Raw genomic sequence first — 15,964 nt, 5'->3', positions numbered from 1 at the left:
GGTTAGAGAGGGTTAAAGAGGAGAGTTAAAGAGTTAGAGGAAAGTTAAAGAGTTAGAGGAGGGTTAGAGGAGGGTTAGAGGAGAGTTAGAGGAGAGTTAGAGGAGGGTTAAAGAGTTAGAGGAGAGTTAGACGAGGGTTAGACGAGGGTTAGACGAGGGTTAAAGAGTTAGAGGAGAGTTAGAGGAGGGTTAGAGAGAGGGTTAGGGATAGAGGGTTAGAGAGAGGGTTAGGGATAGAGGGTTAGAGATAGAGGGTTAGAAGGTTAGGGCTTAGTAAACAAGATAACAAAAAGGGTTAAATCAGAGATCAGGGTTAAGAGAGAGGTCAACACAGGAAGAGAAGAGAGGAGCTCAACAGGCAAACATTTCACTGTCAGGGCAAATATATCCTATCAGAATCTATTGTTCAAGTTTTTTTTTTTTTTTTAACAAGCAAAGTTCTAGGGTTAGATAGGAGGGTTATGAGTCCCATCCTCTTCTACAGCATAGTTAAAACATGGTATCATGACAGTCCCATCCTCTTCTAGCAGTTAAAACATGGTATCATGGATCCTCTTCTAGAGGGTTAGCGTCCCATCCTCTTCTACAGCATAGTTAAAACATGGTAGGAAACATGGTATCATGTTAGTCCCATCCTCTTCTAGGTTAAAACATGGTATCATGTTAGTATCCTCTTCTAACAAGATAAAACAAAAGTCCAAAGTAAACAGATAAATAAATCAGTGCAGATCCTCTTCTACAGGGAAAAGATGAGCAGGTCAATCACAGGAAGAAAACATGGTATCATGGACAGTCCCATCCTCTTCTACAGGCAAACATTTCACTGTCCCATCCAATATAAAACATGGTGCAAATATATCCTATCAGAATCTATTGTTCAAGTCCCATCCTTTTTTTTTTTGCTACAGTCCCATCCTCTTCTAAGCATAGTTAAAACATGGTATCATGTTCTATTACATCATGTTACAGTCCCATCCTCTTCTACAGCATAGTTAAAACATGGTATCATGCTACAGTCCCATCCTCTTCTACAGCATAGTTAAAACATGGTATCATGCTACAGTCCCATCCTCTTCTACAGCATAGTTAAAACATGGTATCATGCTACAGTCCCATCCTCTTCTACAGCATAGTTAAAACATGGTATCATGCTACAGTCCCATCCTCTTCTACAGCATAGTTAAAACATGGTATCATGCTACAGTCCCATCCTCTTCTACAGCATAGTTAAACATGGTATCATGCTACAGTCCCATCCTCTTCTACAGCACAGTTAAAACATGGTATCATGTTACAGTCCCATCCTCTTCTACAGCATAGTTAAAACATGGTATCATGCTACAGTCCCATCCTCTTCTACAGCATAGTTAAAACATGGTATCATGCTACAGTCCCATCCTCTTCTACAGCATAGTTAAACATGGTATCATGCTACAGTCCCATCCTCTTCTACAGTCCCATCCTCTTTCTACAGCATAGTTAAAACATGGTATCATGCTACAGTCCCATCCTCTTCTACAGCATAGTTAAAACATGGTATCATGCACAGTCCCATCCTCTTCTACAGCATAGTTAAAACATGGTATCATGCCAGTCCCATCCTCTTCTACAGCATAGTTAAAACATGGTATCATGTTACAGTCCCATCCTCTTCTACAGCATAGTTAAAACATGGTATCATGCTACAGTCCCATCCTCTTCTACAGCATAGTTAAAACATGGTATCATGCTACAGTCCCATCCTCTTCTACAGCATAGTTAAAACATGGTATTCTGTGCAATCAGATGTGTCAGATAATGCATCCCAAATGGCACCCTATTCCCTACACGCATGACTTTGACCAGAGGCCTATGGGCTACAGAGGTAATATGGTCATTTGGGACACAACAGATGTGTCAGTTTCCTCTGCTAACATCACAAGGACCAGTGCAGTGGACTAAATGTTGATTCAGTGCGATGACGGTGGGTACGAAGTGGCTCTCTGAGACAAAGTCCCCAGCTATGATGTTGAGGGAGCGGGAGTCGGAGCCGGGCTCTGGCCCCTGACCCAGGAGAGCAGGGCAGGGTAGGTAGACATCACCAGGTCCTTCAGAGACTCAGTGGGGTGAGAACAGATGTACTTCAGATCCTCTGTCAGGTTGATGCCCGTCACAAAGAACCCTCCTGACAACAAACACCAAATCAATGTTCTGTTTGATTCAAAAACACTCATTACAACACATCCCACAAACGTATGTTACTCATGGAAAATATTGGGTGAAAACAATATATCGTAGACAGTGTTAGATACCCCTTTACTCTGCACAACACTACAGATACATTCTAATCACATCATAAGAGCGTTTAACTGTTCAGTACGGGGGAAATCCCACGCGAGATAAGCGTAAATGGAACTTAATTCCCTATTCTGATTTTGAACGTAAGCATGAGAATAGCATGCTATTCACCAGTTATTTCTCTAGGTGGAAATGGTATAAATAAAAGGTGTGTCTAGATACGCAGTATTCTGACAACTTAATTCCAACACCTTTACGCGAGAGGAAAACTTACTAAGGTTTGGCGAACCAACCGGTTCCAAGAGGAAAACTTACTAAGGTTTGGCGAACCAACCGGTTCCAAGAGGAAAATGCTACAAGGACAGTGTTTGACCCTGCTCTCTCAAATAAAAATATAAGACAAAATCCATATATTTAGATTGCTTTCTTTCATTGATCCCTAATATTCTGACCCTGCTCTCTCAATATAGATAAATATAAGACAAAACACACATCACGACAAGAGAGACAACACTACATAAACAGAGACCTAAGACAACAAAATAGCAAGGCAGCAACACATGACAACACAACATGGTAGCAACACAACATGACAACAACATGGTAGCAACACAAATTGGCAGCAGCACAACATGGTACAAACATTATTGGGCACAACAGCACAAACAGCAGAAATGGCAAGAAGGTAGAGACAACAATACATCACGCAATGCAGCCACAACTGTCAGTAAGAGTGTCCATGATTGAGTCTTTGAATGAAGAGACTGAGATAAATCTGTCCAGTTTGAGTGTTAGTTCCAGTCGCTAACTGCAGTGAACTGAAAAGACGAGCGAGCCAGGGATGTGTTTGCTTTGGGGACCTTTAACAGAATGTGACTGGCAGAACGGATGTTGTATGTGGAGAATGAGGGCTATCTCAGATAGGAAAGGGGGCCGTATAGATGTGTTCAAGTGAGTCTATTGACAGAATTCTAACCAAAAGGTATGGACTTCCATAGTGACACAGTGGTCTAAGGCACTAGCCAGGGAGCTTTCCTTGGCTCATTGCACTCAAGCGACTCCTTGTGGTGGGCCAGGCGCCTGCAGGCTGACTTGGTTTGTCAGTTGAACGGTGTTTCCTGACACATTGGTGCAGCTGGCTTCTGGGTTAAGCGAGTGGGTTTGGCGGGTCATTTTATGGAAGACGTACGGCTCGACCTGAGAACGTTGGGGAGTTGCAGCGATGAGACAAGATCATAAATCACAAAGTTGGGGAGAAAAAAAGTATAAAAAAGAGATGGCTGAAGATAGATCACGATCTGAAAACCCTATTGAAAATCTGTTGGCCTGTTGTTTCAGTGGTTGAATTACATTTATTCAGAGCACGTAAGGTAAAGGCGCATAAGGGTCTAAATAACAAATACTGAGAAGTGCGGGTGCGTAGGAAAGGAAAGGCGTTAGGGAAAGGCGTGCGCAAGAGGAAAGGCGTGCGTAGGAGAGGAAAGGCGTGGAGGAGGAAAGGAGGAAGGAAAGGCGCGTAGGAGAGGAAAGGCGTGCGTAGGAGAGGAAAGGCGTGCGTAGGGAGAGGAAAGGCGTGCGTAGGAGAGGAAAGGCGTGCGTAGGAGAGGAAAGGAAAGGCGTCGTGCGTAGGAAAGGAAAGGCGTGCGTAGGGAAAGGAAAGGCAGGAAAGGAATGGCGCAGAAAGGAAAGGCGTGCGTAGGAAAGGAAAGGCGTAGGAAAGGAAAGGCGAAAGGCGTGCGTAGGGAAAGGAAAGGCGTGCGTAGGAAAGGAAAGGCGTTTGCGTAGGAAAGGAAAGGCGTGCGTAGGAGAAAGGAAAAAGCAGGAAAGGAAAGGCGTGCGAGGAAAGGAAAGGCGTGCGTAGGAAAGGAAAGGCGTGCGTAGGAAAGGAAAGGCGTGCGGGCGTATAGGAAAGAAAGGCGTGCGTAGGAAAGGAAAGGCGTGCGTAGGAAAGGAAAAGGCGTGAAAGGAAAGGAAAGGCGTAGGGAGGGTGCGTAGGAAAGGAAAGGAAAGGCGGCGTAGGGGAAAAGGCGTGCGTAGGAAAGGAAAGGCGTGCGGCGGAGAGGAAAGGCGTGCGTAGGAAAGGAAAGGCGTGCGTAGGAGAAAGGCGTGCGTAGGAAAGGCGTGCGAGGAAAGGAAAGGCGTGCGTAGGAAAGGAAAGGCGTGCGTAGGAAAGGAAAGGCGTGCGTAGGAAAGGAAAGGAGTGCGTAGAGAGGAAAGGCGTGCGTAAAGGGAAAGGAAAGGTGCGTAGGAAAGGAAAGGCGTCCGTAGGAGAGGAAAGGTGTGCGCGGAAAGGCGGCGTGCGTAGGAAGGAGGAAAAGGCGAAAGCGTAGGAGGTTAGGAAAGGCGTTAGGAAAGGAGGCGTGCGTAGGGAAAGGAAAGGCGTGCGTAGGAAAGGAAAGGCGTGCGTAGGAGAGGAAAGGCGTGCGTAGGAAAGGAAAGGCGTGCGTAGGAAAGGAAAGGCGGCGTAGGAAAGGCGTGCGTAGGAAAGGAAAGGCGTGCGTAGGAAAGGAAAGGCGTGCGTAGGAAAGGAAAGGCGTGCAGGAAAGGAAAGGCGTGCGTAGGAAAGGAAAGGCGTGCGTAGGAAAGGAAAGAGGCGTGTGTAGGGAAAAAGGAAAGGCGTAGGAAAGGAAAGGCGTGCGTAAGAAAGGAAAGGCGTGGTAGGAGAGGAAAGGCGTGCGAAAAGGAAAGGCGTGCGTAGGAAAGGAAAGGCGTTAGGGAAAGGAAAGGCGTGCGTAGGAGAGGAAAGGCGTGCGTAGGAAAGGAAAGGCGGCGAGGAAAGGAAAAGGCGTGCGTAGGAAAGGAAAGGCGTGCGTGGCGTAGGAAAGGAAAGAAAGGAAAGGCGTGCGTAGGAGAAAGGAAAGGCGTGCGTAGGAAAGGAAAGGCGTGCGTAGGAAAGGAAAGGCGTGCGGAGGAAAGGAAAGGCGTAGGAAAAGGAAAGGCGTGCGTAGGAAAGGAAAGGCGTGGCGAGGGAAAGGAAAGGCGTGCATAGGAAGGAAAGGCGTGCGTAGGAAAGGAAAGGCGTGCGAGGAAGGAAAGGCGTGCGTAGGAAAGGAAAGGCGTGCGTAGGAGAGGAAAGGCGTGCGTAGGAAAGGAAAGGCGTGCGTAGGAAAGGAAAGGCGTGCGTAGGAGAGGAAAGGAGGAAGGCGTGCGTAGGAAAGGAAAGGCGTGGTAGGGAAAGGAAAGGCGTAGGAAAGGAAAGGCGTGCGTAGGAAAGGAAAGGCGTGCGTAGGGGAAAGGGTGCGTAGGAAAAGGAAAGGCGTGCGTAGGAAAGGAAAGGCGTGCGAGGGAAGGTAGGAAAGGCGTGCGTAGGAGGCGTATAGGAAGGAAAGGCGTGCGTAGGAAAGGAAAGGCGTGCGTAGGAGAGAAAGGAAAGGCGTGCGTAGGAAAGGAAAGGTGTGCATAGGAAAGGAAAGGCGTGCGTAGGAAAGGCGTGCGTAGGAAGGAAAGGCGTGCGTAGGAAAGGAAAGGCGTGCGTAGGAAAGGAAAGGCGTGCGTAGGAGAGGAAAGGCGTGAGGAAGGAAAGGCGTGCGTAGGAGAGGAAAGGCGTGCGTAGGAAAGGAAAGGCGTGCGTAGGAAAGGAAAGGGAAAAGCGTAGGAAAGGAAAGGCGTGAGGGAAGGAAAGGCGTGCGTAGGGGAAGGAAAGGCGTGCGTAGGAAAGGAAAGGCGTGCGTAGGGAAAGGAAAGGAATGGCGTGCAAGAGGAAAGGCGTGCGTAGGAAAGGAAAGGCGTGCGTAGGAAAGGAAAGGCGTGCGTAGGAAGGAAAGGCGTGCGTAGGAGAGGAAAGGCGTGCGTAGGAGAAGGAAAGGCGTGCGTAGGAAAGGAAAGGCGTGCGTAGGAGAGGAAAGGCGTGCGTAGGAAAAAGGAAAGGAAAGGCGGCGTAGGAAAGGAAAGGCGTGCGTAGGAAAGGAAAGGCGTGCGTAGGAAAGGAAAGGCGTGGCGGCGAGGGAAAGGAAAGGCGTGCGTAGGAAAAAGGAAAAGGAAAGGCGTGCGTAGGAAAGGAAAGGCGTGCGTAGGAGAGGAAAGGCGGCGTAGGAAAGGAAAGGCGTGCGTAGGAAAGGAAAGGCGTGCGTAGGAAAGGAAAGGCGTGCGTAGGGAAAGGAGGAAAAGGAAAGGCGTGCGTAGGAAAGGAAAGGCGTGCGTAGGGAAAGGAAAGGCGTGCGTAGGAAAGGAAAGGCGTGCGTAGGAAAGGAAAGGCGTGCGGAAAAGGCGGCGAAAGGAAAGGCGTACGTAGGGGAAAGGAAAGGCGTGCGTAGGAGAAGGAAAGGCGTAGGAAAAGGCGGCGTAGGAAAGGAAAGGAAAGGCGTAGGAAAGGAAAGGCGTGCGTAGGAAAGGAAAGGTAGGAAGGAAAGGCGTGCGTAGGAAAGGAAAGGCGTGCGTAGGAAAGGAAAGGCGTGCGTAGGAGAGGAAAGGCGTGCGTAGGAAAGGAAAGGCGTGCGTAGGAGAGGAAGGCGTGCGTAGGAAAGGAAAGGCGTGCGTAGGAAAGGAAAGGCGTGCGTAGGAAAGGAAAGGCGTGCGTAGGAAAGGAAAGGCGTGCGTAGGAAAGGAAAGGCGGCGTAGGAAAGGAAAGGCGTGCGCAGGGGAAAGGAAAGGCGTAGGAGGAAAGGCGTGCGTAGGAAAGGAAAGGCGCGTGCGGGAAAGGAAAGGCGTGCGTAGGAAAGGAAAGGCGTAGGAAAGAAAGGAATGCGTAGGAAAGGAAAGGCGTGCGTAAGAGGAAAGAGAGAAGGAAAGGTGTGCGTAGGAAGGAGGAAAGGCGTGCGTAGGAAAGGAAAGGCGTGCGTAGGAAAGGAAAGGCGTAGGAAAGGAAAGGCGTGCGTAGGAAGGAAAGGCGTGCGTAGGGGCGCGTAGGGAAGGAAAGGCGTGCGTAGGAAAGGCGTGCGTAGGAAAGGAAAGGCGTCGTAGGAAAGGCGTGCGTAGGAAAGGAAAGGCGTGCGTAGGAAAGGAAAGGCGTGCGTAGGAAAGGAAAGGAAAGGCGTGCGTAGGAAAGGAAAGGCGTGCGTAGGAAAGGAAAGGCGTGGAGAGGAAAGGTGTGCCTCGGAGAGGAAAGGAAAAGGAAAGGCGTGCGTAGGAAAGGAAAGGCGTGGGAAAGGTGTGAGTAAGAAAGGAAAGGCGTAGGAAAAAGGCGTGCGTAGGAAAGGAAAGGCGTGCATAGGAAAGGAAAGGCGTGCGTAGGAGAGGAAAGGCGTGCGTAGGAAAGGAAAGGCGTGCGTAGGAAAGGAAAGAGGAAAGGAAAGGCGTGCGTAGGAAAGGAAAGGCGTGCGAGGAAAGGAAAGGCGTGCATAGGAAAAAGGAAAGGCGTGCGGTTGGAAAGGAAAGGTGTCCGTAGGAAAGGAAAGGCGTGCGTAGGAAAGGAAAGGCGTGCGTAGGAAAGGAAGGCGTGCGTAGGAGAGGAAAGGCGCGTAGGGAAGGAAAGGCGTGCATAGGAGGAAAGGTGTCCGTAGAGAGGAAAGGTGTGCGTAGGAGAGGAAAGGAAAGGAAAGGCGTGCGTAGGAGGAAAGGAAAGGCGTGCGTAGGAAAGGAAAGGCGTGCGTAGGGAGAGGAAAGGCGGCGTAGGGAGAGGAAAGGCGCACGTAGGGAAGGAGGAAAGGAAAGGCGTGCGTAGGAAAGGAAAGGCGTGCGTAGGAGAGGAAAGGCTCGGCATGAGGGAAGGAAAGGCGGGAAAGGAAAGGCGTGCGTAGGAGAGGAAAGGCGTGCGTAGGGGAAAGGCGTACGTAGGAAAGGAAAGGCGGTGTGAGTAAGGAAAGGAAAGGCGGCGTAGAAAGGAAAGGCGTGCGAGGAAAGGAAAGGAGGAAAGGAAAGGCGTGCGTAGGAGAGGAAAGGCGAAAGGAAAGGCGTGCGTAGGAAAGGCGAAAAGCGTGCAGGGAAAGGAAAGGCGTGCGTAGGAAAGGAAAGGCGTGCGTAGGAGGAAAGGCGTGAGTAAAGGGAAAGGCGTGCGTAGGAAAGAGGAAAGGTGTGCGTGTCGCAGGAAAGAGGAAAGGTGTGCGAGGGAAAGGCGTGAGGAAAAGGCGTAGGAAAGGTGTGCGTAGGAAAGGAAAGGCGTGCGTAGAAGGAAAGGAAAAGGCGTGCGTAGGAAAGGAAAGGAAAGGTGTGCGTAGGGAGAGGAAAGGCGTGCGTAGGAGAGAGGAAAGGCGTCGTAAAAAGGAAAGGCGTGCGTAGGAAGGAAAGGCGTGCGTAGGAAAGGAAAGGCGTGCGTAGGAAAGGAAAGGCGTGCGTAGGAAAGGGCGTGCGTAGGAGAGGAAAGGCTGCGTAGGAAAGGAAAGGCGTGCGTAGGAGAGGAAAAGGCGTGCATAGGAGAGGAAAGGCGTGCGTAGGAGAGGAAAGGCGTGCGTAGGAGAGGAAAGGTGTGCGTAGGAAAGGAAAAAGGCGTGCGTAGGAAAGGAAAGGCGTGCGTAGGAAAGGCGTAGGAAAGGAAAGTGCATAGGAGAGGAAAGGTGTGCGTAGGAGAGGAAAGGTGTGCGTAGGAGAGGAAAGGTGTGCGTAGGGAAAGGTGTGCGAGGAGAAAGGAAAGGTGTGCGTAGGAGAGGAAAGGCGTGCGTAGGAAAGGCGTATATTATTCAAGTCTGCATCGGCCCCTATAAGTGCACAGCGGCACTTCTATTTCTAAATGATTGGCAGTTAGATAATCCTTACTCTGCACAATATTTCATAGCAATATGTGGTCATCTGTAGGTTACCTGGGCGGCCATGTTGTTTCCTGTGTTCGAACTCCTCGATCAGATCCTCGGCTTTACACTTGTTGGCCCACCAGTAGGGGATGTGAGGCCAAAGGTCGCTATAGAGGCTGACCATGCTGTGCTCATAGGAGACAATCACCTGGTAACCCAACGACCACAGGTTCCTCAGCGTCACCACGTCCTGGAACACAGAGGATCATGGGAATGTTGGGATCAGGGAATGGAATCATGGGAAAGTATGGCTCATGCCATGCTAGGAAACATTATGGTAACACTATATATTTAAAAAAAAATACAATGTTTGTAATTATTTTCATAATACACAACATACGCACACAAACATCCATGACATCCCAGCTGACCACACCCCCATCTCCAGCACTCTCTGCCACATGGGGTCAAACTGCACCATGTTGTTTCTCTCCGTCGCCCCACACACTTTCAACATTTAGATAATAAAGAATTTGACCTTTCCATTGTGTTAACGGAGGAGGATTGGTTGATTTCCAGTTTTTAAATATACATTTCCGGAAGTCATGGATTATTGAGTGAATGTTAGTTTTACACTTAAGAACACGACTCTGCTGGTGTGCTGTAGAATGTGAATTTCGTCTCTTGTATAATAAATGATTTCCATTAGTTTATACTGGATTAAGTTACATTTGTCCTATTAACTGTCATTTCTTCAGTTATGTTCCAACATCCCTCCATCTTGTGCTTTTTAAGTCTTGGCTGCAATAGTTTATATTTTTTTCTAAGTTGTATAGGTTTTCTGCAAGGTTTTATATACAGTTGAAGTCGGAAGTTTACATACACTTAGGTTGTAGTCATTAAAACTCATTATTCAACCACTCCACAAATTTCTTCTTAACAAACTATCGTTTTGGAAAGTCAGTTATGCACAAAGTAGATGTCCTGAGACAAGTAATTTTTCCAGACAGATCATTTCACTCATAACTCACTGTGTCACAATTCCAATGGGTCAGAAGTTTACATAAACTAAGTTAACTGTGCCTTTAAAAAGTTTGGAAAATTCCAGAAAATTATGTCATACCGCTCAGGAAGCAGACGCGTTCTGTCTCCTAGAGATGAACGTACTTTGGTGCGAAAAGTGCAAAACAATCCCAGAACAACAGCAAAGGGTCTTATGAAGATGCTGGAGGAAACCGGTACAAAAGTATCTATATCCACAGTAAAACAAGTCCTATATCGACATAACCTGAAAGGCCACTCAGCAAGGAAGAAGCCACTGCTCCAAAATCGCCATAAAAAAAGCCAGACTGGTTTGCAACTGCATATGGGGACAAAGATCATTATTTTTGGAGAAATGTGCTCTGGTCTGATGAAACTAAAATATAACTGTTTGGCCATAATGACCATCGTTATGTTTGGAGGAAAAAGGGGAGGCTTGCAAGCCGAAGAACACCATCCCAACGGTGAAGCACGGGGTGGCAACATTATGTTGAGGGGGTGCTTTGCTGCAGGAGGGACTGGTGCACTTCACAAAATAGATGGCATCACGAGGTAGGAAATTTTGGTGAATATATTGAAGCAACATCTCAAGACATCAGTCAGGAAGTTAAAGCTTGGTCGCAAATGGGTCTTCCACATGGACAGTGACCGCAAGCATACTTCCAAAATTGTGGTAAAATGGCTTAAGAACAACAAAGTCAAGGTATTGGAGTGGCTATCACAAAGCCCTGACCTCAATCCTATAGAACATGTGTGGGCAGAACTGAAAAGCATGTGCAAGCAAGGAGGCCTGCAAACCTGACTCCGCATACACCAGCTTTGTCAGGAGGAATGAACCAAAATCACCCAACTTATTGTGGGAAGCTTGTGGAAGGCAACCCAAACGTTTGACCCAAGTTAAACAACTTAAAGGCAATGGTACCAAATACTAATTGAGTGTATGTAAACTTCTGACCCAATGGGAATGTGATGAAAGAAATAAAAGCGGAAATAAATCACTCTGCTATTATTTCACATTCTTAAAATAAAGTGGCGATCCTGACTGACCTAAAACAGGGAGTTTTTGCTAGGATTAAATGTCAGCAATTGTGAAAAACAGGGTTTAAATGTATATGGCTAAGGTATATCTGAACTTCCGACTTTAACTGTATGTACGATAAGTCCACTCTCTTTCTCTCCCCCTCTTTCTTTGCCCACCCCCCTTTCCTTTCATTGTGTAACAATGTCATTATATCGGGTTAGTCCACTAGGGACTTTTCATTACATTATGTTAGTAATCAATACAACCAATACCGTGTTTATGTAATTCTGTGTGATTATTTAGTTAGTTAGTAAATAAACAATTAAGCCAATTTGTGTATCGCTCATTCATCACTAAGGTTAGGGTTTGTGCTGATATCCAAGGATTATGTGATGTTCAGAACGAGACTGATGAGGTAATGATTAATATGTGACTGTTATTGATGTAAGAGATATCTGTACATCTTTGGAGTTTGAGTCGGGAGATAGTCACCCTAAACAACTTTTCCCGTGGTGCCCCAAGTTCCTAATGAGTTAATTGTTACGTGATTAATTTACTTGAGTAATAATTAAACAGAGTAGTTAATTATTTCATAAATAGCAGTCATCACATTAATGATAAACAACACCTGGTACACAACACCTGGTATATAGCCAAGTACCCCTGCACATCAACTTGGTACTGGTACCCTATATAGTGTATATAGCCAAACCTGTTATTACCTGGTACCTGCCCTGTATATAGCCCTGTGTAATAGCCAAGTTATTACCTGGTACCCCAGGCATATAGCCCTGTGTATATAGCCAATATAGTTATTACCTGGTATATAGCCAAGTTATTACCCTGTGTATATAGCCATAGTTATTGTTACTCATTGATATTTTTTCCTAGTGTTCTTATTTTTTTCTTTGGTGTGTCTCTCTGCATTGTGGGGAATGCCCTGGAAGTAAGCTTTTCACTATTAGTCTATAACTGTTATTTACGGCGCATGTGACAAATACCATTTGATTTTCTATTTGATTCCAATGTTACCTTTAAGATGTGCGCAGGCTTTTATTTTGTAAAGTGGTTTCTTGCATCAAACAACACAATACAAAAACATTTTCAGTCACCTCCTTGTTTGACAGGATAAACAGGTTGATCCTGCTGACCAAGGGTCTGATCAACTGCTTGACGTAGCAGCTAGTTATGTTCTGGTTCTTGTCTATTAATGTTCTGTATTATGTCATGTTTTGTGTAAACCCCAGGAAGAGTAGCTGCTGCTTTTGTAACAGTTAATGGGGATCCAAATACAATTCCAAGTGGCTGAATGATAGAACAGCTATTTCCATGTTAAAATATTATGGGATGCATTTTCTCCATTGTTTCTGATGGTAGGCCCTACATTATGATCAAACAGCCACAGTAGCCTACTAGACCACTGTTAAAACTAACTTAAAGCAGGTGCAGCCTCAGTGTTCACAGTAAAACTGTAACTTAAAGTGAGTACAGCCTCAGTGTTCACAGTAAAACTGTAACTTAAAGCAGGTCCAGCCTCAGTGTTCACATTAAAACTGTAACTTAAAGCAGGTACAGCCTCAGTGTTCACAATAAACGCTCACTGGAAGTTGCTCAGCAGACCTGAAATTTGCTCATTGCCAAAAAAGATTAGAGGGAACATTGGAGGTGTCCCTACCGTAGTTGGACAGTGCTTGGAGGTGTCCCTACCATAGTTGGACAGTGCTTGGAGGTGTCCCTACCATAGTTGGACAGTGCTTGGAGGTGTCCCTACCGTAGTTGGACAGTGCTTGGAGGTGTCCCTACCGTAGTTGGACAGTGCTTGGAGGTGTCCCTACCGTAGTTGGACAGTGCTTGGAGGTGTCCCTACCGTAGTTGGACAGTGCTTGGAGGTGTCCCTACCGTAGTTGGACAGTGCTTGGAGGTGTCCCTACCGTAGTTGGACAGTGCCTGGAGGTGTCCCTACCGTAGTTGGACAGAGCCTGGAGGTGAAGATGGTTCTGATGGTGGATATAAGTCCAGTGTGGAGGTCCTGGTTCAGACCCAGGAAGTGACTGAAGGACAGCAGAACCACCTCTCTAGAATGGACATCTAGCCAGGTTCTGATCTCCTGAAGAACGGTCTGTGGAGAACAGACATCGGTCCAACTGGTGTAACACAATCACAGCAACATCTGAAATCAATTATATATCCCAAATCCTATTTGTATATGTCGTAAGGTTGTCAGATAAGAACAGGAGTCTAGTAAATGGTACAACCCCTCTCTGTAGCCCCTTGTCAGAATGTCTACTATACCTCCCTGCTCGTATAGAAGTACAGATTATACCTTTAACATTGAATGTAGTCTACACTCTGTGGTAGAATGGAAGTATCATACCTCTACATTGAGCGTAATGTACACTCCATAGTATCACACCTCTACATTGAGCATAGTGTACACTCCGTAGTATCACACCTCTACATTGAGCATAGTGTACACTCCGTAGTATCACACCTCTACATTGAGCAGTGTACACTCTGTAGTATCACACCTCTACATTGAGCATAGTGTACACTCTGTAGTATCACACCTCTACATTGAGCATAGTGTACACTCTGTAGTATCACACCTCTACATTGAGCATAGTGTACACTCTGTAGTATCACACCTCTACATTGAGCATAGTGTACACTCCATAGTATCACACCTCTACATTGAGCATAGTGTACACTACATAGTATCACGCCTCTACATTGAGCATAGTGTACACTCTGTAGTATCACACCTCTACATTGAGCATAGTGTACACTGTAGTATCACACCTCTACATTGAGTATAGTGTACACTCCGTAGTATCACACCTCTACATTGAGCATAGCGTACACTCCGTAGTATCACACCTCTACATTGAGCATAGTGTACACTCCGTAGTATCACACCTCTACATTGAGCATAGTGTACACTCCGTAGTATCACACCTCTACATTGAGCATAGTGTACACTCCGTAGTATCACACCTCTACATTGAGCATAGCGTACAGTCGTGGTCAAAAGTTTTGAGAATGACACATATTAATTTCTACAAAGTTTTCTGCTTCAGTATCTTTAGATATTTTTGTCAGATGTTACTATGGAATACTGAAGGATAATTACAAGCATTTCATAAGTGTCAAAGGCTTTTATTGACAATTACATGAAGTTGATGCAGAGTCAATATTTGCAGTGTTGACCCTTCTTTTTCTTCTTTTTCAAGACCTCTGCAATCCGCCCTGGCATGCTGTCAATTAACTTCTGGGCCACATCCTGACTGATGGCAGCCCATTCTTGCATAATCAATGCTTGGAGTTTGTCAGAATTTGTTGGTTTTTGTTTGTCCACCCGCCTCTTGAGGATTGACCACAAGTTCTCAATGGGATTAAGGTCTGGGGAGTTTCCTGGCCATGGACCCAAAATATCAATGTTTTGTTCCCCGAGCCACTTAGTTATCACTTTTGCCTTATGGCAAGGTGCTCCATCATGCTGGAAAAGGCATTGTTCATCATCAAACTGTTCCTGGATGGTTACGAGAAGTTGCTCTAGGAGGATGTGTTGGTACCATTCTTTATTCATGGCTGTGTTCTTAGGAATAATTGTGAGTGAGCCCACGCCCTTGGCTGAGAAGCAAGCCCACACATGAATGGTCTCAGGATGCTTTACTGTTGGCATGACACATGACTGATGGTAGTGCTCACCTTCTCTTCTCCGGACAAGCTTTTTCCGGATGCCCCAAACAATCGGAAAGGGGATTCATCAGAGAAAATTACTTTACCCCAGTCCTCAGCAGTCCAATCCCTGTACCTTTTGCAGAATATCAGTCTCTCCCTGATGTTTTTCCTGGAGAGAACGGGCTTCTTTGCTGCCCTTCTTGACACCAGGCCATCCTCCAAAAGTCTTCCCCTCACTATGCGTGCAGATGCACTCTCACATGCCTGCTTCCATTCCTGAGCAAGCTCTGTACTGGTGGTGCCCGATCCCGTGACTGAATCAACTTTAGGAGACGGTCCTGGCGCTTGCTGGACTTTCTTGGGCACCCTGAAGCCTTCTTCACAACAATTGAACCGCTCTTCTTGAAGTTCTTGATGATCCGATAAATGGTTGATTTAGGTGCAATCTTATTGGCAGCAATATCCTTGCCTGTGAAGCCCTTTTGTGCAAAGCAATGATGACGCACGTGTTTCCTTGCAGGTAACCATGGTTGATGGAGGAAAAACAATGATTCCAAGCACCACCCTACTTTTGAAGCTTCCAGTCTGTTATTCGAACTCAATCAGCATGACAGAGTGATCTGTAGCCTTGTCCTCATCAACACTCACACCTGTGTTAACGAGAGAATCACTGACATGATGTCAGCTGGTCTTTTTGTGGCAGGGCTGAAATGCAATGGAAAATGTTTTGGGGGGGATTCAGTTCATTTGCATTGCAAAGAGGGGCTTTGCAATTAATTGCATAACATTCTGGAGTATATGCAAATTGCCATCATATAAACTGAGGCAGCAGACTTGGTGAAAATTAATGTGTGCCATTTTCAAAACTTTTGGCCACGACTGTACACTCCATAGTATCATACCTGTACATTTAGCATAGTGTACACTCCATAGTATCATACCTGTACATTTAGCATGCGTCATAGCGTACACTCCGTAGTATCATACCTCTACAGTGAGTGTAGTGTACACTCCATAGTATCATACCTCTACAGTGAGTGTAGTGTACACTCCGTAGTATCATACCTCTACAGTGAGCGTAGTGTACATTCCATAGTATCATACCTCTACTGTGAGCGTAGTGTACACTCCATAGTATCATACCTCTACAGTGAGTGTCGTGTATACTCCATGGTAGAAGTACAGGTCAGTAGAGGTGTCGTTGGGTCGATGTGCGATCCTCAGGTCAAGATATCTGACCCCACAGTCTAGCTGCTCCTTCACTGTCGCCTCCTATAGGATATTATCAGATTAACTTTATCAGATCATCTACATTATCAGATCATCTACATTATCAGATCAT

The 15,964-nt window shown here is 46.3% G+C and overlaps 1 protein-coding gene across 1 annotated transcript in view; it reads right to left on the bottom strand.

Moving 5' to 3' along the window:
- Nucleotides 1-1,598: 1,598 nt before the first annotated feature.
- The window catches only part of plcxd1 (phosphatidylinositol-specific phospholipase C, X domain containing 1), a 38,173-nt gene continuing 23,807 nt past the window's right edge, over nucleotides 1,599-15,964 (bottom strand). The window contains 5 exon segments of the mRNA XM_064952691.1: nucleotides 1,599-2,036; nucleotides 2,039-2,164; nucleotides 8,949-9,129; nucleotides 12,905-13,060; nucleotides 15,766-15,894. Of these exon segments, the coding sequence (XP_064808763.1) occupies nucleotides 1,897-2,036; nucleotides 2,039-2,164; nucleotides 8,949-9,129; nucleotides 12,905-13,060; nucleotides 15,766-15,894 (732 nt within the window). The 3' untranslated portion in view covers nucleotides 1,599-1,896.

Source organism: Oncorhynchus masou, chromosome 31 (genome assembly GCF_036934945.1).
Source record: "Oncorhynchus masou masou isolate Uvic2021 chromosome 31, UVic_Omas_1.1, whole genome shotgun sequence".
Classification (NCBI taxonomy): Eukaryota; Metazoa; Chordata; class Actinopteri; order Salmoniformes; family Salmonidae; genus Oncorhynchus; species Oncorhynchus masou.
Note: the sequence above shows the minus strand (reverse complement) of the source record. Positions and strands in the feature narration are given on the sequence as shown.